This window comes from Pocillopora verrucosa, chromosome 13, assembly GCF_036669915.1.
Source record: "Pocillopora verrucosa isolate sample1 chromosome 13, ASM3666991v2, whole genome shotgun sequence".
NCBI lineage: Eukaryota > Metazoa > Cnidaria > Anthozoa > Scleractinia > Pocilloporidae > Pocillopora > Pocillopora verrucosa.
In genome coordinates, this window is record NC_089324.1 from 14,940,233 (window position 1) to 14,965,387 (window position 25,155).

The 25,155-nt window shown below is 37.8% G+C and overlaps 2 protein-coding genes across 5 annotated transcripts in view; one reads left to right on the forward strand and one right to left on the reverse strand.

Annotated features, from left to right (window-relative positions):
* Positions 1-859: 859 nt before the first annotated feature.
* Positions 860-14,394, reverse strand: LOC136277888 (uncharacterized). The gene is made up of 12 exons (XM_066160694.1): positions 14,028-14,394; positions 13,100-13,189; positions 11,674-11,781; positions 9,815-9,913; positions 8,333-8,437; positions 7,718-7,822; positions 6,840-6,926; positions 6,241-6,304; positions 5,817-5,906; positions 5,327-5,459; positions 4,001-4,114; positions 860-3,376 (listed from the first exon to the last, which is right to left on the reverse strand). The coding sequence occupies exons 1-12, from the start codon at positions 14,145-14,147 to the stop codon at positions 2,359-2,361; spliced, it is 2,133 nt and encodes a 710-aa protein (XP_066016791.1). The 5' UTR covers positions 14,148-14,394; the 3' UTR covers positions 860-2,358.
* Positions 14,395-17,715: 3,321 nt separating this feature from the next.
* The window catches only part of LOC131770735 (supervillin), a 28,235-nt gene continuing 20,795 nt past the window's right edge, over positions 17,716-25,155 (forward strand). For 2 of the 4 annotated variants that reach the window (XM_059086448.2, XM_059086449.2), the window contains exons 1-2: positions 20,405-20,524; positions 20,682-24,690. In XM_059086448.2, the coding sequence (XP_058942431.2) occupies positions 20,489-20,524; positions 20,682-24,690 (4,045 nt within the window). In that variant the 5' untranslated portion in view covers positions 20,405-20,488. Of the gene's footprint in view, positions 18,369-20,394; positions 20,525-20,681; positions 24,691-25,155 lie in introns of those variants that run through there. The other 2 variants (XM_059086450.2, XM_066160781.1) reach the window with 2 other exon arrangements.

The following is a 25,155-nucleotide window of genomic DNA, read 5'->3' on the forward strand; positions in this document are numbered from 1 at the left end:
CTTTCATGAATTATGGAACAAATGACGTAAACAATGAAGTAAAAACTCTTTTAGCGGGGACGTTCTTGACAGAACGCATTAAACAGAACTTTATCACAATGCTTTAGAGTTTTACTTCAGCCCGTGCGCAGCGAAGGTTTCCTTATTCTTTGCGTCAGTCTTAAATTCTTTATGAGTTCCAGCTGAGTGAAACAGGTGTACTATTACAATAATGAAGTACCATTGTAAAACATTTCTTGGCCAGCATAAACCTTTCAACAAACACTGATTACAGTGCAAGTTCTTTCAACAAGCAAATCAAGTACTGAATACGGAAAAGATGACAAGAGGACCCACTGTTTTATTGATAGAATAAGAGATAACAAACTTGGAGCTCGGTAAAGAAATAAAGAAAGATGTTTCACGAGCGTGGGACAAAGAAAAAATTCTGGGTCTCCATGAGGAATCGAACCTCAGGCCTTCGCAATCGGATTCCGCGCTCCGATGTCCTGACACTGAGCCACAGACTACAGTGAGCGAGGTTTATTACGAAGTTTATATGATACGCGTCCTGTGTATTGCTAGGATCAGCAATGTCGATAGCGTCATATTGTAAATATGAGAGATGAATATGAGAGATGGCAAGTTTTGAGCTCGGTAAAGAAATAGAGCAACGAACTTCGTAATAGACCTCGCTCACCGTAGAGTCTCTGTGGCTCAGTGGTAGTGCATCAGAGCGCGGAATCCAAAGGTCTGAGGAAGGGTTCCTCACGAAGACTCAAAATTTTTTCTTTGTCCTACGCTCGTGATGAGACGAAAAACATCTTTCTCTGTTTTATTTATGTAAGCCATTATCGACAAGTAACTAATTTAACAAATATTTCTAAAAAAAATTATTTTATTGTGTCTTCTCCAACACAGTTTTACAAAGATTAATAACACATCACGAAAGGACAAATTTAAGAGTAACCAATCAGAGGAATACACATAATGAATAACGAATTAGTCATGTGTGTTTTCCGAGCTTGAAATCTTAGGCTCAAGACATTGTTTTGGTATCTTTCTTCTGATTGGTTACTCGTTTTTCCCGCGCTTGGCGCCATGGGTTCATAACTTGTTTTACAAGGTTCTTTCCGATTGGCAATTGCAATCCCTTTAATCGGTTTAATAAATGATTTATCAAGCTCTGAGTTTAACTATTCAACAGGGTGCTTCCTAATTTCGACATTGGAAATGCAAGTCTAATATATCGTTTCAATTCAGAATTATTGAACCGAAATAAATAACAAGAACACCATCAAAACCAGCATCATGCGAGGTCACCACTCACACTAAATGTTGGACAGCATACACTTTACTTCGACACTTTCTCGCATCTTGCCCTGAATAAACACCTTGCTTTCAAAGTCTCGCCTTTTTCTTGGGATAAAACGATGTATTGAAGTATATTTTTACTCTCTCTAAATTCAAATAACCCGGTAAGAAAACAGCAAAAAGGAGCAATAACTTGGCTGATAAGCACACAATATTTGTTGAACAATGTGGCGTCAAGTTTTGAAAAAACATAGTATCATAGCCTTTCTGTCTGGTCTCTCTTCCATCTCAAACCTATTCTCGTATCGGAGGAGAAGTATGCTTAATAATTTTCTGAATCCCAACCAGAAACTTAGAGCATTTAATATAGGCCCTATAAATAACTATATCTGATAATCTAATTTCCTAACATGGCTTTCTGTACAGAAGTATATTGTAATTTTAAAATTTCATTGGTTGTGTTTTCCTTCAAAAACGTAGAGAAATCGTATGCTGATTAATTTCAAATTTTTTTCCTTTGCCAATGAAACCTATCTTCACGGAAGAAAAATAATAATACTACTTTTTCTAATGAAAAAAACTGTCACAATCTAAGAACGAATAAATCTACCAGAACCAAACTTTACGTCTCTGATCAGTGCTCATTTAACCCTTTCACTCCCTAAAGAGACCAAAATTGAATTTCTCCTTAACATTTCAATACAACTTCGAGCGGAAAGGTAACGAGAAGAAGGAAGAATATCAGATAAGGAAAACCGGTGGATTGAACACAGCATTCTCTTAACTAAAATGAGAAGAAAGATTAAAGTAGTCAGTGTTGCAAATTGGTGCTTAAATACGAGTGAGATGGTTTAAAGGTAATCTCCTAATTAGTTGCATTATTGCAGAAGCAGCATCGTGCGAATCGCATGTGCAGAAATGATCTTGACCCTTCCATTCCCAAGATCTCATCGTCACTATTCTTCTTGATATTGTACTGAAAGTGTTAGGAGAAATTGTTTCTTAGTTACTCATAAAAAATTATCACTTCTTTATCACCTCTCCACATCCAAACGTTTTAAACATTCACATGCCTATACAGTTGCATACTCTATGACTTCCCTTGTCATCGTCAGGATTTTCATCTTGAACGCCATCAGGACGACAATCTAAATCCCCAAGGTCGATCGTTGCTGATGGGGAATTGTCCCTGGAATGACGCTCTGTTCTGTGAGGCACTTCGCCGATGGACGACTCGACCCGGGCATTCTCTGATGAGTTATGATGACTTGCGATCCCAACTCCACGATTTCGAGGAGTCGTTTGTGGCAAAGGGAGTCCTCCCCTCAAAGTGACCCTGTGAAGTGTGTCACCTTCAGCTAACTTTCCATCTTGAAAGGCCCTCTCTCCAGACTGTGCCTCTAAATTCTGTGAAAAATCCCCATGGACCTGACCAGTTAAAGCTCCGCTACCTTTTTCTCTGGGGGCTTCCTCTTGAACCGGTTGAGCCAATGATGGATGATTTTTCCCTAAGGAAGAATCTTCTTGAACTGGATGTTGTGAAGTTCCGCTACCTTCGTCCTTTGCAGCATCCTCTTGCACCGGTTGACCTTTCCCTAGGGGACAATCTTCTTGGACCGGAAGGGGTAAAGTGCCGCTATCCTTATCACTTCGGGATTCCTCTTGCACTGGTTGAGCCAGCGATTGTTCATTTTTCTTTGGGAGAGGAACTTCTTGAACTGAAATGAGTGAAGCTCCCTTTGTTTTATCGCTAGGGGATTCCTCTTGGATCGGATGAGGCAATGACTTCTGATCTTTCCTTGGGGACAACTCCTCTTGTATCGGATGGAATAAACCGCCGCTTCTTTTCTCCGAAGGGAATTCTTCTTGTAATGGTTGAGCCAGCGATTTATCATCTGGCCTTGGGGGAGGCTCCTCTGCAAACCAACGCAATAAAGCTCCGCGATTTTCTTCCCTGGGAGGTTCTTCCAAAGGAGGGAACGATGCCTCAGGAGGTCCATGGGAATTCTCTACTGGTGCCCCTGTTTCGGGGGGACATCCTCCATGAGGATCTCTATTCTCCTGATCTCCTGGGCTCGGAGTACTAGGAGAAATGTAAAGATTAGTCGTTTGATTTTGGCTGTATACAATGACTCAATGGTATAGGGAGGTACAACATACTTAAATGATTTTGTAAGAAAAACTAAATAAAATGCTACATGCACCAACCGACTTCTAAGGAAGGTTTCTATTTTCCTCAAACAAGGCAGTTATTAGAAATAACAGACACAGTTCTTTCAGCTCCAATAGAACTGATAAATGAAAAACCTTCCTGAATTGCAATGACAAATGTTCCAACTCTGAGGAGCATGAGTTACGTCAATATAATGTCATCATTATGTCACACTCTGCTTACGTGTAATGACGAAAGTCATCTTAACAGCGAACAACGAGTAAATGCTAAAGGCAATCATGAGTGGGTTTTAACCTCAGTGCAAAAAAATTGTCCAATACCGCCAGTTTACACTGATTCGTCCATGATTGTGGACGGCAACTCAAGAAGGAAGAATATCTCCGTTTGTTGAAATCTTTCCGTTGTTTCAGCGCCACGACAAAAAGGATAAAAGGAAAATGCGAATGTTTGTCTCGTTGAGTTTTTGTGAGCAACGCTGACGGATTTCAAGCTAGCTCAAGTGATTTTTATTAGAAGTCAACCAACATACTTTACCTTGATGGCGCGGTGTTCACATTCATCACGCCATTATCACCAATAACTGCATGAGCCTCATCACGCACTACAACATTAATCTGACTTTCACCAGAGTGCTGCTGAGGAGACGCACTGAGATAAAAAAGAAAATGAATAATAATAATAATGATGATGATGATGATAATAATAATGATGATGATGATAATAATGAGGATGATGATGATAATAATAAGGATGATGATGATGATGATGATGATGATGATGATGATGATGATGATGATGATGATGATGATGATGATGATGATGATGATGATGATAAAAAATAGCAACAAAACAAAACAACCAAAAAATCGACACAGCTTATGCTAAGCAAGATATTTATCATTTATCAACAGGATGATGTTGTTTGATTTATTATGGTAATTGAACTGAGTGGAGTGCAATTTGGGCTGAAATCATGCGTGATTTCAAAATCGATGGAGCGCGCAGCGAGTTTCACAAGCATGATTTCCAACCAAAATTGCTCGACACGAGGTTCAATTACCACTTTATTACATCTATTTTGAAATTGCCCAAATATAGGGCAATATATATCACTTCAAATATTTTATTGATGCAGCACTGAGCCGGTTTGAGTGGCAAAATTTGCCATACGATACTCTTTGTCTATCATTTTCCTACAATTTGATTGGTTACTTTAAACAAGCCTTGAAATCTGATTGGTTATTTTGTTTTTAGTGTGGCCTGCTCATTGGCTGGGAAAAAGATGTGATTTAAAGCAAAAAATGGTGGGATTCGTGAATAAATCGCACCAATCAGAGCCAATCAGATTACAGGGACCACCAGTGATTTCAAAACGGGTGTAATAAAGCTTCACATTCTCGAGACAAACCCTCACAGACATGTAAGATCACCAGTTAGGAGAATTAGATCTCTGACCATGGCAGTGGAAAGCCAAAGCAAACGTGAGCCTTTTCGTCCTCTCCGGAAGAATTTTTCATGTAACACAAGTGCAAATAACAAATAGCGCGCGCGCTGCCAAAATTTCGTCCGTTTTGACTTTCTGTGATGCGTTGTTCATGTAAATTATTGACAAGTAACAATATGATTTCGAGTGCAATTTAGTGTAAATAAGTACTTGTAAATTTTCCAAAGACCACAAATTGCATGATCCTGTCGAAATCATGTTGTTACCTCTACAAAAATCCCTTAAATAGGGAAGATGAAGGAAAGAGGTGTATCCGTAAGTATTAGGAAATGTGGGGTGAAGGGGTGGGTGGGGGTGGTGGTGGTGTTAACTTGCAGCATACAAGCCTCCCGAAGAAGAAACAACACTACACTTACTTTGATCCACTGTTAGGTTGTGTGATGTTTACTTGATCTTTTAAGTCTATGTTGGCCGTCGCCCCATCTTTGACAGTCACGTTTCGAATATTCACAGCTCCAGTGAATTGAATCACTTGCGTAGCGGGAGTGCCTGAAACATTAATTTTAATTTTAGTGATACTCCACGCACAGGGATTACAGAGCCAAACTGAAAAATCAATTGCAATGACATATGCAACAAAGTTAACCGGTAAATATAACAACAAACTTAAAGGAACTATCTCCACAGATGAATTAACGTTTCTAAAGTAAATCACCACCAAAGAAAAACTGACGAGAAGTTGTTAAAATCTTTTCAAAAGTAACACAACTGTTACAAAACTACAGATGAGCCAGTTAACATACAGAAAATTTATTTTGAGTCACTTGACTCGCGAATCTTTAATGCTTTCGATGCTGCATCAATTCAAAATATATCATGAATACGAAATGCAATGAAAAAACTCACTGCCATTTGATGAGAGTGGTGGAATTACTCCTTGTAATCCTTGGATTGCATCTGTGAAAACCCCTTGATGAGCTGCATTATGAGGAGTTACTTATGAAAATAAAAAAAAAAAATGAAAGAAAGTTAATCTGTGTATTGAAGCTGAAGAATATTATTTTCATTCATTCCTCCAGTGCAAAAATATTTGAGGAGGAGGTTACTCTTCCTGCTTCCCCTACCCCCTTTAGTAGGGGTGCTCTCAAAATTTTTATCCTATTACTGAGAATTTTCTTAATCCTGTTTTCAAACCAGAGGCATGTTTCTCAAAAGTCCAGATAATGCTCTTGAAAAGCTTCTTTTTCTGTTCTTTATGATTACGTTGTTCATGAACTTGGTCCACACATTTATTGAAAAATGTTATTATGAAATATTATGAATGACTTACTGCTATCAGATTCTACAGAGCCACCCTTTCCTAGCCGTGCTTTTGTCTTGTGCCTTCCCAGAAACTAAAATAAATTGGAGAGAATAAGTCAATGATAATAAGGGTAGAAAATAAAATGAACATTTTTCATATACACTGTAAGCTGCTTGTAGAGTGTTGTTTTTCTGACGTATGTCACTTTGTTTTGAGGAAATGAAATGTGACTCTAGGATTGGTCAGATCAAGTCAAGTTCTTAACCTTACACTACCATGAGGCTTATTTCAATATTGTGCATAATTACTGGATCAAGCTTAGGCTGTTTGAGAAATGAGGCCTTCCCCAAACACATCCCACACCTCTACACTAGATGTAGGTGGCTTCTCAGTTAGTAGGGCAAGGTATGATGGGTAGGTAGAGGGTGAAAAAAGTCCTTTCCCCTTTGCTCTCACCATCAACTCTTCCCCATTCCACTTTCACATTTTTTATGCTCTGACAAAGACAGGAGGACTCAGCCCCAGATCTAAAAGAGCAGCAAAGATTTTCCCTATAACAACTAGTCCTAGGTCAGCTTTAGAGGATATTAAAGACATTAGTTTTAGCAGTAATCAAGCAAACTGACCTCATTAGCTTTTTTAGGATCCTTTAGAAACTCTATAATATTTTCTTTAGGGTCATCATTTGCTATGTCCAATGGCGTGCGCCCTTGCTGTGAAAAAAATAAGAATGGGAAAAACAGGCTGATCAGTCACTTATGAAAAAGATTCTGGGAAAAAACCATAAGCTGCATAAATGTTCTTTAAAATGACTTTTTCATAGCTGTATCATCATTAATACTGACTTTTAAAGCTCTGTGGAATGATCACATTGGTTGTGCATTCATTTTTATTGTGCACAATTAAACTGAAAGCTCAAAGATGAGCCCCTGACGCTCCCCTCCCAAAAACCATCCTAAATTGAGGAGAAAAAGTCGATGCATATGTGCCACACATGCCACAGACTTAGACATGTACAACAGCCTTGAAAAAAACTATTTTTGTAAACATCATGCTCTTGATTTTAACACAATTCTTCATAGAATCTCTGCAGTGAGTTAAATTATACCCCTGAGAGGAGAGAGCCCCATTCAGAGTAAAGTTTCCTGTCTGGAAATACAACACAGAGATCCAGAAAGGACTAAGCCTTAATCTGGAGAACTATGCACCAACCACCGGCAGCAACAATGCCTGTCCTCTCCAACCACTTTCAAGATCTCTAAATCAATTCTTATTTATGTCTGCCAGACATTTCTTACTATTTCAGCTCTGATAATTAGGTGACACTATATCAAACAATAATTATCTGCCAGTTAATGTTTTTTTTTTAGTTCATGACCTGATTCTGCATGACCATGTATTGATACTGTAAAAGGAACTTCCTTGTAAGTTAGGAAAATTCAAATCAGGCATTATATGCGTATTAACCAGTAATTTTATGAAACATGGATCCTTGTTTCCATACCTCATTTTTTGAATGAACACAGACACTTGCACCTTGGTTTAACAAAAGCGCAACACATCTCTCATTTTTACTTTCAACAGCAAAGTGCAGAGCTGTCATTTTTTCCTACAAGAGAATTTTGATTTAACAGTGATTGTTAGGGGCTACTGATGTGTACTTACAATAAGTCTATTAATCTAACTTTTTGAATAATTGAATTGAAATAGACACACTCAATTGTTCAACTGAAAATGTTTGTGCACACACTCCAGAAAAACATAAAAATTGTTTGAGAGGTGATTTTGAAATCCCACCTTACCTTTGGAGAAATAATCCTTGTTAAAAGCTCTTTGTACTCTCCTTACACATGAAAAATTGCCCCAAAAACAGTCTCACAAAATCACATTTTGATGATTTTGAGAGAAAATCCACTATTTATTAATAATTATATAATGTCTTTGTTCAGTAAGGTTCATTGAAGGCTGAAAGGTTGTTTGATAATGCTTAAACATTGTTAAAACCAAAGGAAAATTCCATTGTCCACCAATAGAACTTATAGAAAATTTGCCCTGAATTTGGATTAGCTTACAGCTTGTACATGCATGTCCAAAGGTAGTTGAAAGTTGGTAAATTTACCTTTGTCTGTTTCCCAATGGTTCCATCTTCTACTTCTTTAAGCAACAATTCTAAAGTTTGATCATGGCTTTTTTTAGCAGCGACATGAAGAGGGGTGCTGTCTCCCTAAAATGCAAAAAAAATTCAGATTAATAGTCCATTAATTTGATAGAGTAAAAATGCCTCTATTGAAATTTTTGTCTTCAAAGCGTCATTACTTTTGGGATTTCCTCATGTGCTCTCTAAATTTACCAACAAATTTCACATGGTGCTTTCATCATTGCTGTTCCTGGCAGCATGCAAGAGACAAGTCACATATAACCTGGCTATGGTGTAACTTGCTGTCTCAGGTCTCTGGAACTTAGTGATAGAGCACTGGAGCACACATCTGGTGGATTTTAATATTTTTCTTTGTTCATCTTGCGATAAAACAAATAACATATTTCAGTGATTACAGTTGTTATGCTCTAAAGTCTACTTTGCCATCATGCAGGGTAAATCTGTAATTCGGGATGACCAACAAAAAGTTGAAGGTTATCGATAATCTTTCCTCAGTAAGTGCAATGTGTTAAAATTTTTATCAAGTGTAATTTTTTTCAATCAATCTTGACTTTTAACATGCAAATTTTTATTTCAATTTTGCAGGATTACTTGCTATATGTGTTTAATGCCTTCAGCATTTATAAAAAACTTGATAAAGGGAATTATAATAAAGTTTTTGTTGTTGTTGTTGTTGTTGATTTGATCATTATTGATGCAGAAAAACAACAAGAGATCAATTCTTATTTTTGTTTGCCATCCACTTCTTAACCCTTTAACTCCCAGAAGTGATTAACATAAAACTTCTCCCTATAATATCCATACATTCTTCAGCAAACAGGTAATGAGAATATTCAAACTCATCAGGTAGAAGCTGCTATCTTGATCTAGCACCAAGTTCCCATAACTAATTTACAAGGAAATGTGTAGCAGCTACAGGGGAGAATTAACAATCAGATCTTGGGAGTTAAAGGGTTAAGACTGTCTCAGAAAATATGCTGAGTAACGTCTTGAGCTATATTATAGAGTTGATTTTTATGCATCAGTGTACTGATTGAGGAGAAATTATCCATTGCTCCTTGGATTTTAATTTCTTATTAACAGAGCATGAAGGCTGTACTGGGGGAAAAAAGCCCAAGGTCTTGGCAACACAGACCAAGTGCAGCATTGTCCACACAAAAATGAGTGAGAGCAAATATTTCCCAGTGTGGCTCAAGAAAGTGATGAGTGATGCTAGTAGGTATTTTATTACATGGCACTTTTACCAAACTATTTTATTTAATTTTAATTTGCCAGCTTTTGAGAACAAAAATACACAGCTTATAAGCACTTCCATGGAAATGGTCTGTGTGGCAAAATATGAACCAAGTAAGAACCAATTAGGTAGCTCGGATTTACCTCAGGACTACCTTTCAATACAACAAAAAAGGTTATCACATAATGAATACACAAGCTTACAATTACCTTATCTGCCTTATTCACATCAGCTTTCATTGAAATCAGCTTTTTAACAATGTTAATGTGACCCTTCTCTGCTGCGAGTTTCAGTGGAGTATTCTCATTCTGAAAACAAGTGAACCTATAAACACTTAATAACCTTTTACATCCTAACATCAGAAAGCATATTCTCCCTACCATTTGTTTCACATTTTATCCTGGTCAGTACAAACGAGGAGAATTTGTTTAACCACCCTGAATTTTATCATTGGGGATCATTTATTTCATTCTCATGACCTGCCACTCTTTGGGATGAAAGGATTATTAACCTCAATTATTATCAATATACGCGGCCAAATAGAAAATCGGCCTCTTCAAAACACACGCTCAGCAGGCCGCAAAATACTGACAGTGGGCTGCTAATGCATTATCAGCCCTACAGCTGATTGGTTCTTGCTTCATTATCCGATGGATCATTTTAAGGTTAACTTTGTGATATATATTTATAGACGATTTTAAGCATTTTTTTGGTAATTTTCAATAAGTTCACTGGACTGAGTTGATTCTTTAATAGCTTGTTCAATCAACACTTACATGATGATCTGAAGTGACTTTGAATTCTTCATTCACTTAGCTTGTATTATTAAAACTCGCATTCTTGATATCATTTGGCCTTGTTTATTGATAATAATGATAATGACATGACTTTTTGAGGGAATATTGTTTATTTGCGCCCTTGTAGTGTCATTTGCGGCCCTCGCGCTTCATGCTCGGGCTGCAAATGACACTATGCGGGCACAAATAAACAATATTTCACCAGTGTTAATCATCAGTTTATTATGTCCAAATGTGCATGCAGTGATGAAAATGGCAGAGTAGATGAAATTTTGTCAACCCGAGTGAATATTCATAAATTTGAGGATTTTGACAAATTTTAGTCAAATTTGTCTAAGTGAAATCAGCTTAGAGCACTGCACTGGTATCACAGAGGTCATGGGTTCAAATCCTGCTTGGGTCTGAATTTTTTTTCAAGCCTTATTTCAACTACAAGTTCAGTAGTGTAAATAACTGCAAGGATTAATTCTATATTTGCAGAATCAGCTTGCTAGACTTGACGATTTTTATGAGTTTTTGCCATTTTTTGTTACATAACGCATTTCTCTACATGCAATAAAATCAATGTGAGGTTGAAGTATACATGAAAAATCCTAAAAATAAACATGATGGTACCCTATAGGCAGATTACTTTTGGGGTTTTTGCTGAATTTTTCTGTTCTGCCTTTTAGCTCTGCCAGGAAGTTTGGTAGCAGTAAGCATCAAAGCATTTATTATTGATTGGTGAAGTCATGTATCATGAGGTATTTGCATGCATCAAACCCTGGATAATGTTAAGTTGACTTTGATTCACAAAACCCGCTACTCTACAATATGTAATTCAAGTAAAACAAAGCTATAAATTATTGTTTGCTGCAGTTTAAAATGAATTGAGCCCAAAATTAATGCAAGGTAATTAAATTTGTATTTTGCATATTAACTGCTAATAAATTAATGTACAAAGACATTGATTAACTTGGTTTGAAATCATTTCAGTCCAAATTCCTTCTAACCCAAAATATTTTAACCCTTTAACTCCCAGATCAAATTTCTAATTTTCCCTAATGTCAACCATACAATTCTTATAATGTTAGTTCAGAGAATTAAGTATTGTATCAACAAATTATCCTCAAATTGATATTTTTCTTTATTCTCATCACTTGTTTGGTTGATAATGTATTGATATTGTGAGGAGAAGTTCTCTTTTGGTCACTCATGGGAGTTAAAGGGTTAATTGCAGCAACCAATTCAACATAAATTTTATAGCAGTTGTTCTACTCTTGATCTCTCACCTCCTCCAAGGCATTGACTTTTACACCTTCACAGTTGAGAATTAGCTGCGCTATATTGAAGTTTTCCTTTCTATTTGATGCAGCAACATGAAGAGCTGTACAACCAAACTAAATAAGAGAATTAAAAAGAATACAGAACAGTTGAATAATGCTACGAATTCTTCTATCATACTCAGTGCTTCAGCAGTGAGCTTAATTTTTTTTTTTGGGCAAGAAAAGTCAACGATTTTTTTTTCAAGTGTGTTTGATATTGTCAATCAGCTGCTGACACACATGAAAAAAAGCAATATTTTTTCATGTGTGTTGTTATGGCTTTTCTCAGGGCTGGAAATCTTTGTATAACACTATATGTTATATGAAAAATAGAAGATATTACATGGCCATGCAGAGATACCAAATTTATCTCAAATTTGTTGAAAAATATTTCATAAATGAGCGAAACAAAGAGGTGAAATATCTTTCAAAACAAGGGAAAATTTGTATCTGTAAAATTCACCTATGAAATACTAATAAAATCATTTCAAAGGTACAATTTTCATAAGTTACCAGAGCAACAGTGACCTTTTCACCTGTAAAGATAACAAATTTTCATTCAAAAGCTTACTTGCTATTTCACTGGACATGTTTATGTGATAATTATATGATATCTTTTTAATACACTAATGGGTCATGCATTGATCAAATTGAAGCTTCAACATATCACCCTCTGTCCCCTGCCAGCCCCCCAAGCATTTGAATTTTAAAAGATTGATTCATTTAAATTCCTCCCTCCCTCCCTGGGCAAAACTGTATTTATAATAAATGCACTACCCAAGTGCCAGAATTTATGGTAAATTTTATTAGAAAAGGCAAGATTAGTGACCATGAATTTCTACTTATTGACCTGTAATTGATTTGAATATCCAAGCTTCAAGAAAACCTAGACCTTGCAAAAGTGAACTATTCACATTTAAAAACTTCCATTTAAAAACATAAAACCCATGAATTCTGCTGGATAGATTTAACAATTCCGATCCAAATTCTCCATCCCAGCTAGGCAATGTTCAAATTCCCCACCCCCCTGGACAGAGACAACAGTCAAATACTCATAGGCTGTCTGGGGCCAGAAAGCAGAAAGGGGGGGGGAGTGGGGGAGGAGGAGGAGGTGCTGATGCTTCACATTGATTAGCCCATTAGTCCAATACTGGATCTATATTGCTAAGCAAGGTTAAGGGATTTGTTAATACTTGAGGAAATCCAAGTTTCTGTGGTATGAGGTCACAGAAGCTGGCTAATGATGTAACATGTATTGAATTGTTTTTTCTCCAACAAAAGAAAATTGCCCAAGGAGGACACAAACTCAGAGGTAAGCCAACCATGAGAACATTGCTTTTCTGACAAAGTTTAACTTAAATTATAGCACATATGAATAACTTTCTTATCTTACATCATCGGTAGCATGTATATCTGCTCCTTTCTCCAACAAATACTCTACTATCTCCTCATGGCCTTTTTCTACTGCTATGTGCAAAGCTGTCTGTCAAAATAATAATAATAATAAAATATATATATATATATTGCTCTTTGGCATACAAAGCTTTGCTTTCATGTCCAAATTGAGCACTCTACCAGGATGAGTCATTGCTGCTAGCATTATGCATGCTCACTAGTTTTTCTAGTTTGAGCACTCTGGCATGGCTTAGATGATCCCACATATGTGAGATCACTTGGGGTGGCTATATGGTCTTACCTCCATCTTAGCATCAGCACTGCACTGATGAGGCCCAGAAGTAGAAATATATATATATATATATAAATATATAAAATATAATATATATATATATAACACACAAATTTGTAAAATCCCATTGTTAAATATAGGAAATTAGTATATACCACACAGGTAAATAGTACTGCTTTATATGTGTGATCTGATTAGTTAGTTTGAAAGTGATTAGCAAGTACTATCCACTTCTGAGAAGCCAAAGGCACAAAATTGCATGACAACAACCTCAGTGTTGGCGAAAGTGGTGAATATAGTATTTACCTCACCACTTAATGGCTTGGTAAATATCCACCATTATTTGGTGAATAATTAAAAAAAATTATTCAGTTTTATTGATTAGGCAGAGAATCTGAGCATCCAGTCGATCACAAAGTAAATTCACCAATCAATCTTTATCGTCCATTAACCCTAATTTACCTCCCAAGATCTGTTTGCCAATTCTCGCCTCTAGCTGCGACACACTTCCTTGTAATTTTAAGTCACAGAAAGTTCGTAAAAGACTGCGAAATTCCTTGGAGTTCCCATGTTTTAAAATAGAATATCACACACGAAAAAGCGATTTTAAGTGATATTTTTGATAGAGTCCTACCTTGTTTTGTCTTAACTTTTTATTCACCAATTCTTCTGGGTTGGAACTTTGTTCCAAAAGTTTCCGGAGTTCCGCTATATTCCCTTCCTCCACACATTTCTTCAGCCTCATCTTCATCATCACCGGAATGCTCACACAAAATAACTGTATTCGAACGTAGACCAAGTAATCAATGTACGTTTTTCCGACTTTTCAGATTTTCTGGATTTACAAAGCACATATACGCTCAATTATGAGATCTGATGCCCAACGATCCTTTAGCTAAGCCTTCTAAGTGGTGATTTGTTATTCAGAGGCAGTAACAACCTTGAAAATCGTCCCTGCGACAGCAGTAATGGCTAGACAGCATAATTCCACGGTACTGTAAAGCAACCATGTTGTATTCCTCGGACCGATAAACCTGGTAACTTGTGCCCAGTCTTTCAACGATACTAATACTGATATCATCGATGAGAAATAGCTTCGAATTCTTGCAAATTTGATGTCTTTTCCCGTAGAATCTTAAATTTAAAAAACGCAAGCCTCTTAGACAGAGAGAGAGAGAGAGGAGTTTTAGCGTAAAAAAATGATGCAAGTTTAGAGTAAATATTGCGTCAAACAGGGATAAAAATATTCGAAAGGGGAGGTTTTTCGCCTGTTTGAAATCCCGGATTTTCATAGCAAATAAATGCACTGCACAAGGTGGATTGTGGAATAGTAATCATGGATAAAGCAGCAAAAATAGATTTCACATCCCTTAGATTTTGTACGAAAGGTCATTATCCATCCCTTGTAAAGTATGAGGCACTGCAAGAAAACAATGATAAAATAAAATAGTCAAGAGATTCTAGAGGACCGCACGGTTTTCAAGCGGAACGGAAAGGGGATCAGTCCTTGCAAACAAAGTATAAAGGGGAACTTAAGAGAATATCAACTGACTGCCAAGTAACAGGAAATGAGGTGAGATCAGGTAAATTTCATCGTGACTCGTGGTACAACCAAATCAAAATTACCCCAGGCGTAATCTTTTTGCATTTTTCAGACAGACGGACAAGGCAAACGCGAAGTACGAGTCGCACGCCAAGAGAGGAGCACACACACAAAAAAAGTAAAGAACTTTATCTTTGCGAGTGCGCGCTTCGCGCTCGCTTAACATTCGTCTCCGTTCGCCTGTAAGACGCAAAAAATTGTACTGGTTCTACAGGCTATTGAAGCGCAAACTCAGTGTGAAGAGCAATGTATTGAGATGATCTGTGAAACATGATAGAGAAATTCGTGGCAAAGAAAAGTTGATCAACGTCACTAACACGATCGACGTTTGGATAAAAATTTTTTCTTTCTTTCTATTCCAGAGAGGTGGGGTTTGACATACATGTCCAATGCACCCAAACCGTTGCGATTCGTCTACGGTCGTTGACGAATCTTCACACCGGATGTCGAATTGTGCGTTGACATAACGGAAGCCGAGAGGCGCGCGCGTGGGCAATATGTGAAAATGAGTGGCATGGTACGAGAACAAGATAACATGAACCTTCCACGTTTTTAAAGCGTGAAATGACCGTAGGTCTATCGTCAGAATACTAAAAACTATACAGTGTAGCAAATGTTGACGATTCGACACGATTCGACTCGAATCGAACGACTCGTCACAGCAAATGACGATCCGTCATACCGGATGTCGATTCGACAACATCTTCAACCCCCCCCCCCCCCCCCCCCCCTTCACAGACACTTGCGGAATATTTTCTAAGTGTCTTGCAAATCGACATCCGGTATGACGGGTCGTCATTTGTTGTGACGAGTCGTTCGATTTGACAACATCTTCAACCCCAGGGGGTTGAAGTCTCTCGCAAATTGGCTTCCGTATGCGTTTCCATTTCATAAGAGATGGTTTCTCAGACCTCCGGTATCACAACGCCACTCAGCCGCGAATCGACTTCCGGTTTGACGATTCGTCAACTGCCTTTGACGATTCGCAGCGGTTTGGGTGTATTGGACAACCCTCATAAGCCTTTTGCTCGAAGTGTCTCGATTATCCCTTTTTTTTCTGCTTTTGTTTCGTTTTACCGATTTCTATCGACGTTACAAATACATTTCGCTTGTTTTGCTGGTCAGCGGTTGTTTCTTATGTTTTTTACTTTGAAATTTGGCGCGCAGCTGACCAAAATTGATTCACTAGCGCATGCTCACCGTTCAACCGCTGTGCAAGGGTCGATATTACAGAGGTAACCTTAATAACAGCATCAAGTAAGAAGGCTGAACCCCACCCATCCCCCTGGGGTGGTTGAGTGCCGGACTTGGTGGAAACGCAATTGATTAACAACTTTTCTTCTCGCTAAGCCGAGAAAAATTATAAACCTATTTTGTTTATAAGATGACTGATCACAGTAAAAATTGGATGATATAGTATTAGACATTACTTTTTATCATAACCTAATAATGAGGATAAGAAAATCTAATAAGTGTTTCCGAGCAGATGTTCTGTAAATCCGACGGCTCCTGAAATGTAGTAGTCTGAAATAACAGTCGTACGGAAGGCTTTCCCTCAAGGCATTTGACGAGTGATGAAAAAAATGAGTTTGTGAGTCTTCTGCTTGCTTTGACTGGTCTGTGAAAGTGGATTTGTACGTGGTAAAGGAAAAAGAGGGTAAGGTAATGGCTGAGGTGGGGGGGAGGGGAGGGCAGGGAAGTTTTTGAGTCGAATACGTACATGAAAATTAGAGTTAACACGTTGGCTTTAACCGGCGTCAGTTAAAAGCGGCAACGCGGGGATTTCTTGGCTTATAAACAGAATTTGAAATTAGATGAAAAATTTATTTTCTTTTACTCTTGAGAAACAAAGTATTGCTTGGTCGGTCAGATTAACTTCACTGAGTGCAAAGCCAGGACCATTCTTGCATGTCACGTATCATGTTATCTTATCGGTGAAAACCAGAAGAAAAAGTAAACAAAAGAACTTCAAACACGAATGAAGATGGTTGTAAATATTGAGTTTGGTCATGATATCAACAGAGACGTGATTTGAGAAATTTTAAGTTCCTTGAGAGCAGGCGCATACAGATTGTGCACTACAACTGAGCTTTGAGTGAAACAAGAATTAAAAAAAAGCAAAACATTGATAAAATGAGAAGATTCTCAAAGCGTAGAAGGATTTAGAATAGATTTGTTGGGCGGAAATTTCACTTCGATCAAAACGGATTTTTTGGTCTACTAAAAGTTTGTACGTGCTTCAGCATTTCAATGGTCTCTATGACGTCACAACTCTTCTTCCTGAGAGAACGACAGATGATTGATAAGGCAAATCATATCAGAGACTTGATGTTACTGACCAGTCACTACTTGGTTCATAAGAATATTTTTCTAGAAAATCTCGATCCGACGTTCGCGTTATTTGCCCAAATTTAGGTAAAATATTTGAAGTTGTTACGTTTCAATTTTGAAATTGCGAAGCTCTATTGTGACTTTTGAATCATGCCAAAAGAAAGCGTTTAGTCCTTCTAAATGCTTTCATTAAGATAACGACGCTTTTTTGTTTCCTTTGTTTGCACGAGTAAACTGTTTACATCTTTCGGGAGGAAGGTCAGGCAATAATATTTTATTTTCATCAAATACAAGATTTCTAACCAATGAGTAAACGTATTATATGGTGGTCACATCAGGTTTGGCTTACCATATCAAAACAGCCAATTAAAAGTCGTGTTGTATTCTGCCAGCTTCTCTGAATATGGTAGTTGCAAGGGATTTCTGCGAAGTATGATTATGTACAGCTAGTATCAGATGTTTCTTGATGAGAGAGGGTAAAGTGATGCAACCTACGATTTTTATCAGCCTGCAGATAGATTCTGACTTAAATTCAATGCTATGAACTCTGCCATTTACGCGTGATTTTTCACAAGACACCGCCAAGTTACTTATCGCAGTGGACGCCTCGAGTTGGTGAACAGCTTGTGGCAGTTAATCGGCTACATCGTTTTAGTCCACGGATAATTTTATGGGCTTCGCATGCTTTGGAGGACTTAACGCTTCATTGATCCTTTTTTCATGATCTGTATCCTGATATTAAAACTTAGATGCGTCGAGTACTCGTATACAATAGACAAACACAACATGATCGTGAGTGCTCAGCGGAGCGTGAGTGTTTAGATGCTGCCGGTGTATGATCTGTTTGTGAAAACAAGCTGAATTGAAAATCTGTGGTCGTACCGTTGGAAGTCATCGGAAAAATCAGTGTATTTCTGAATTCCTGCATGAATTTTGACTGCAGAAAAGGTATTTATACAGGAAGCAAACTTGGTGAAAGTTAACTTTCTTTGAACGCCGAAGCTCCAGAGCTGGGCCGATTGAAGCGATTGTGCATATAAGGTAGGCAAGATCTGATTAGTTTAATCTCTGGACTAAGTTTAAAGGATTTTCATCGTCGTTAAGGCTACTTTTCGCTGCAGTCTTCGCGCATTCAAGAGTTTTTTTCTGTGTTTTTGGTACCAGATCTTTAAGACCCATTTTCAATTTCCGACTGATCGAAGCTTCGTTTTAAGTTATCAATCCAGCTCGCGCAAAATCATTTGATATCGTCGAGTTTGTTGTCGAATTTTTCTCGAATTTTCACGGTACCATTTCAACTATTTATCGGGTATTTAAATCTTCCAGGTTCCTTGGTCTGTTGACAATCTTGTATGCAGGGTGACACGAACTTTCATCATAGACAATACAGTGAAATATCTTTTTTTGATCTATTCCCTTTGAAGCTTTGATTTCGGCGTCTTTGTGGCATACGTAAAATTTTAATCGCCCGGTAAATTATTTCAAATGTTCGCTTCTATTTTGTCAATGCCCAGAGAGATAAGAGAGTTTATTCACTGCGGCAGAATTCTCTTCATTACCGGGATTTTTTTTCATACGTAAAATCTTTCTATTTGAAATGGAAATCGAATCGTTGGATTAGTTTTCATTGATATTCACGAGACCACCGAAACAGTCTTGAAAATTCATACTGTAGGTATGTAGGTTACCTTTTAGTAAGACACGGTCTCATTTGAATGTTGCAGTCATTTGATTGGTGTATTATTTACCAGCCAAGCGACATGTCGCGTTTTATAGTTTACATTTGTAAAGAGTTCTCTTAAGCCGAAAAGATCTTGCGTTTTGCATAAGAACTAACAATTGAAAGACATTTGAAAACAACAACTTTCCATTGTTTGGAGGGATTTTTTTTGTTTTCAAAGGTGTGTTGATCACATTTTGACATTCAGTTGGGGGTCTGTACAAATTATCATTTCTCAGTGATGTTTTAGTATCAAATATGTGTTATCATGGTGAAGTTGCATGGGCAACTTTTTGGTAGAAATTTCACCTTGTAGGCCCGATCGCGTACCGCTTTACTATAGCCGACCTTCATCGCAATTTCAATGTTTCTCCTGTCGTACGAAACAATGTTGTTTATGTATGGTAATTTGTATGGGTTGACCTATATTCACGATGCATGTCGTTAAAAAATCGAAGCCGAAATATTGTCTTTCATATCTTTTCGATCGCTAAATGAATGAGAGTTCTCAAGAAAAATTCCCAACTCCTAGCATTTATGCAGCGTTTTCCATTCCAAGACACATGTTTATGCAATTTTGACTATCAATTCACCTGCTTGAATGATTCAAATTAAAGCTTACATCCATGGACAAATTGATCAATTTTTAATGAACCGAAAAGTCTTATGCAAATTAGATCAGCTGAAATGTGTTCGATTTGGTTATGACATAAGGTGAACAACACTTCGCACACTTGTATTTCTGACGGAACTCTGCCAATGATATATTTGCAATTTGGGTGGTTAATTTAAGTAGTTGAAATCAATCTCACCGATACTGTTTCTGTGGAACAAAAATTGATATAAATAGCTCAACACTTAAAACAACTGCGGTCGTGGAAATTATCAACGCAAAGGTAACGTAAAACTTTTGGGAGGTTCCTTCTGATGTTAACTCGTTGTCTCGATCGAGCCAGCTTTTAATTTGAGTTTTAGTTTGTAACACGTTCACATTTCTTGCTACGAATTTCAATTTGTCTTAATGATTCAATCCATCCGAATTTGCATAAATTTAAGAAATGCATATTGTATATTAGAACTGATATTGATTCCTTCGGAAAGTGCAGCGCTTCGGTTTTTTTCCGGCAGTGATCGATTGGTTCCGTTTACGAATACATCGTGACATAACTAAAAATTTTTTCCTTCACGATTTGGAAATTATTGCGCTTGCTACATGTACATAATCTTTACTTCTCATGAGCTGTCCAATTATATGGAAATGTCTCCTTTTGTGTGTGTGACATAATTTCTTGTTTTGGTCAATATTGGGTCAAATTTTTTAACACTCTAGAATATGTTAACATTAATTTTGTCATGTGTGAAGCATTTTGGTGTAGGCATTGTGATGTTGTAGTGTTGAAGTCACAGTAAGAAACAGAGAGAAATCTTTCCTACTGTTGCAATGAAGACATCTACTTTAAAGATTACTTTAAGCCAGGTGATTTAAACTTGTTTGAATGTGCCAGTCACGTACATTATATTTTATGCTTGGAGCCACTTATTAGTATGTTCGTATTTGATCAACAGGTTGCATTGAATTTAAGAGGCTTGAGTTTGTGTACTTACTGAAGTTATTTTTTTCCATTTGTTTACAGGAATACCTGTCAAAGCCTCCTTTTGAGAAAAGATTTACTTCAAGTGTCTTAATTCCCTTTAAAAAGCCTCAAATTGAAAGGTCACAAAAGCTTAAGTATGCTACAAAATGGAAGAGTGAGGGTCACTTGGTTAATAACTCTTTTGTTAAGGAAGTAAGCAAAAACATGTCGTACAGATATAAGGATTCACAATCTCAACCATCTTCTTTACCAAGAAGATATTTTTCACTTCCAAAGAATTATTCTTCAGTTGGTACCGACAATGGTAAAGATTCATCACTCTCTAAAAGGTATAGGTCTATTTCTTCGTCATCTGCAACTTCGTCTGTGACACCTTATGCTCAGTCTTCAAGATATGGAAGTTTACGAACCTATGGTGCTTCCACAAACAGTTCTACATCTGAGGATATTAAAAAACCAACTTCCCGTCGGGCCTCAGGCAGCTCTGTGACCTCTAGATCTGTTGGGATTAGTAGCATTCCCCGCAAAAGTTCTTACAGTGGTACCTTGTCTTCTTCGGTATCCTCAAGTACACGTGATACAACACCATCATACTCATCTAGACATGTGTCAAGTATTCCGCATAGGACTTCTGGAAGTTCATCTGGAAGTTCATCAATAAGTGCAGACTTCAACTGGATGCCAGGAGGAGCTCCTGTAAGGCAGCGCTCTAGTACCACACTGCGCGAGATCCAGCCCACTTGGGGCCCTGATGGTCCTCCAGTTAGACAGTATTCTAGCAGCTCATTGCGAGATTCTCCATTTACTTTGCCGCCAAGGAGATCATATTCCTCCTCAAAAGGATGTAGTGATAATGAAACAAGGACATCATCAAGCAGAAAATCAGGTCCTGTTGAAATACTATCGACAGACCCTACGTCAGCATCAAATGTTGAGTTCAAAGGAAATAATGATAGTGAAGAAATTGAAAGAACATCATACTGTAGAAAAATTAGTCCCACAGAACCAACATCAACAAGGCGCACTTCTGCTCCTTCTGTTCAGTATGCAGGAAGTACTGAGATTAAGTCTGACAAACCATCATCACCCACATCACCTTTATCACCTGCATTACCAAAATCACCCACATCACCTACAGTTTCTTATTCTGGTAGTATTGCACATAAAGATATGCTAAGCTCAAAGAGTGAAGCTAGCACAACAAACAGCTCACGCCTAGAAGGTGCCAGTGGTGATAGTCATGCTGCTTCCAGAGATAGTAATGATGATGATGAAGTTGAATCCTCCGCTGCAAGAGACATTTCACTTTTAAGTAGAGAAATTGCAAGTGTTTATGAAGGTTCTCTCACTCGCAGTGACTCAAGGAAAGTCAAAGGAAACAATGTATCACAAATCAAGAGTTCAACAGAAAGTAAAAAGTCAAGGAAAAATTCAAAACAGGAAATACAGAATGACATGCCACAATCCAATGAGAAGAAAATAACTGCGAGTGGGAAATCATCTCGAGAGCAAAGTCCTGGATCAGATACAGGGCTTAAGTTTAAGAAAAGTCATAAACGAAGTGCAAGTACTGGGTCTACTTCAGTCAAAGATGACAAAAAAAGTAAACCTGTGAGAAAAATTTCGGGAATTTTTTCTCGGAAAAAGTCACGGGAATCAACTGATTCCGAAGATGATGAGGAGAGGTTACAGAGCAAAGGCTCAGGGCTTTTCTCCCGAAAAGGTTCAAAAGAATCAGAGAAGGAGTTTTCCTCACCATCACCTCCATTATCCCCTAAGACATCTCCGAAGCGAAAGATTTCTGGTCCTGGTAGATTGTTTTCTTTCTCTAGTGACTCAAAGACAACTCCTGAAATGCCACGGAAGTTTTCCGTTCCAGGAAAATATTTTGCAAGTAAGGAAAGCAAATCTGGTGGGGAATCGAGCGATTTGGATTCTGAAGGTCCAAGACCTTCTCGACCTCCTGTGAAAAGGAGAGTCTCTATGCCAGGAATGTTATCTTTAACAAGAAGTTCTAGCACAGAAAGATCATCTGGTGGTGGCTGCCATCCCAGCCCTGATCCTACAGCTGATCCTGCTCTTCTTCAACGACAGAGAAGTAGTTTTAAGAAAGCACAGTCTTTTGATGCACAGAGTGATAAGGCAAAACACTCCATGTTGAGTAAGTTAAGGTTTTGGGATCATAACAAGAAGGATAAGTCACCTGATTCAAGAAACTCCACATCACCAGAGGAGGGAAGATCGCGATCTGTTTCTCCTTCTGTGGAACCAACACGTAGGATTTCTTTGGAAGAGAGGTTAGAAAATACAACTTCTCAATCAAGGAGGAGTAGAGAGAGAACTACCAAGAAAAAATCCTCCCAAGAAAAAATACTTGCTGATGCAGTAGCACCTTTAGAATCAAATGCAAGGCAGGCTTTATTAGGTCATGATGAATCACAGGTTTCTCCTAAGGTGACAAACTCAGGTCTAGTGGCAAATGATGTCACAAAGAGTATTGGTAAAGAGCCTAAAGTACAGTATGTTGGTCCTGTTGAACCTTCCACAACATCAGAGCTACGGGCAAGGAAAAGAGCACAATACAGAGTGAATTCAGGGGAGAAACAAATGGAAAGCAAGGTAAAGGCTTCAGGTAATCCAGCACAAGCTGAAGAGTCAATAAAATCTACTGGTAAGAAAGCTGAAATTGCATCGTCAGATGCCACTGATGATGCATCAAGAGACACAGTGTCCAAGTTACGAGAGAGGAGAAGGCGGAGACGCGAAGAAAGGGAACGGTTCTTTGCAGGTTTGGAGCCATCTAAAAACTCAACCAACAGACCTGCTGAAACAACTCGAAAGGATCCCGTTCCAGTTGAACCAGCTGTTAAAGATGTTAATCATGATGAAGTTGATGGAAGAACAATTTCTTCAAGCAACAAGCCAGAAGATAAAAGTGGAAGGATAACCATTGAAAGAAGGAGTGACCATCAAAATGGGCAAATTCCGAAAAAGTCAAACGTCAGAAATGGGAAACCTCGCAATCAAACTATTGCATCTGTGGTGCACAAAGATATTATTGCTGATTTGATCAGAGAGAAGGGCCTTAAGACAACTACAAATGCTGAAGTCAAAATCCCCTCTGTGGCTGAACTCAGAGCAAAGTTCTTGATATCCAAGGATGATGCAAAGGTTATTCCTCCGAGGCCAATCCTAAAACTTGATGATCGACCTCACAGTATCTGTGGGGAGATTTTGTCGCCAACTGAGATGAAAAAGTTTGAAGACATGACTTTCTCCCTTGCTAGGAAAGTTTCTTCAGAGGCTGACAACTTAAATAGGAAATTATCTAATGGTGGTAATGGCTCTTTAACGCAGATTGATGCTCAGTGGAAAACACTTTCAGGTGCAAATGAAGAGAAAAGTCCACCTTCTTCTCCCAGAGTCAACAGTAAGATGAAAAAAGAGAAGAAAGTTAAGAATACTGTGAAAGAAAATGAACAAGTGGGAGAGGAGCCTGGAAGCCCTGAGAGTGGTAGTCATAAGAAGAAAAAAGGAAGCAAGAAGAAGAAGAAGAAATTGATATTTGGAAGTGAAAAGGAAAAGGGAAAAGAAAGTGATAAAGACCAGGAAGTTAAACCACCAGAGGAGGACACTGATTTGCCACAACATGGAGCTGTATCTGCGGCAATAAAAGCCATGTTTTCACGAAAGCCTTACACTTCTGAGAAGATTAAGATATCGCGGAAGCAGCGAGCCAAGACAGTGCCTATTAACCAAACAGAGAATAGAGATATTGGACAATCTGAAATGGAATCGAGGGAAAGGAAGAAGTCAGCCCCAGCATCAACAGATGTACAGAACTCTCCAGATATGAATGCAAAGCCAGTAAAAGTTGAGAAGAAAGTGGAAAAGGATGAGAAAATTGAGAGGAAAGAGGTAATGGAAGATCTTGAAAAGAAAATGGAAGATGTAGATGAGAAAGAAAAAGCAGGGAAGGATGTAGAGCTGCAGCCAACTGAGGATCTTGAGGAGGCACCAGTAAAGGAAAGAAAGTCCCTCAAAAAACGTAAGTTCCTTTTACATGTTTATTTTTTATTGAAGTAACTTTGGATTAAATCCTTCTGGTTTGCCTTTAGTGATGTGTCATTCCCACTTTGATTCCAAGTTAATTCTGTGGTTTAATTTTTTTTTTTTTAAGTATAAAGTTTTCAATCCATTTGTTTTTTGTTTTTCTTTGTCTTGTGATCCTAATTATCCTAATCCTTAATTTCCCAAGATCTGATTGTTAATTCTCCCTTCTAGCTTCCACACATTTCCTTGTAAATTAGTTATGAGAATTTGGTATGCGTAAAAGATTAAGAGAACTTCTACCTGATGAATTTGAGTATTCTTGTTACTTGTTTTCTGGATAATGTATGGATATTAGAGAGAGAATTTACATTTTGATCACTTCTGGGAGGTAAAAAGGGTTACCTGAACAAGGAAAATAAAAATCAAACATTTTAAAAAAATTTAAGTCAAGAAAGAAATT

What these genes read in the sequence shown, in the direction of transcription:
- LOC136277888 (XM_066160694.1), bottom strand. Translation starts at nt 14,147, where the DNA reads ATGATGAAGATGAGGCTGAAGAAATGTGTGGAGGAAGGGAATATAGCG. An exon ending in AAGTCAATGCCTTGGAGGAG is followed by an intron (nt 9,914 to 11,673) that starts GTGAGAGATCAA and finishes ACTTGTTTTCAG; the next exon opens with AATGAGAATACTCCACTGAA. An exon ending in CAACCTAACAGTGGATCAAA is followed by an intron (nt 4,115 to 5,326) that starts GTAAGTGTAGTG and finishes TTTTTATCTCAG; the next exon opens with TGCGTCTCCTCAGCAGCACT.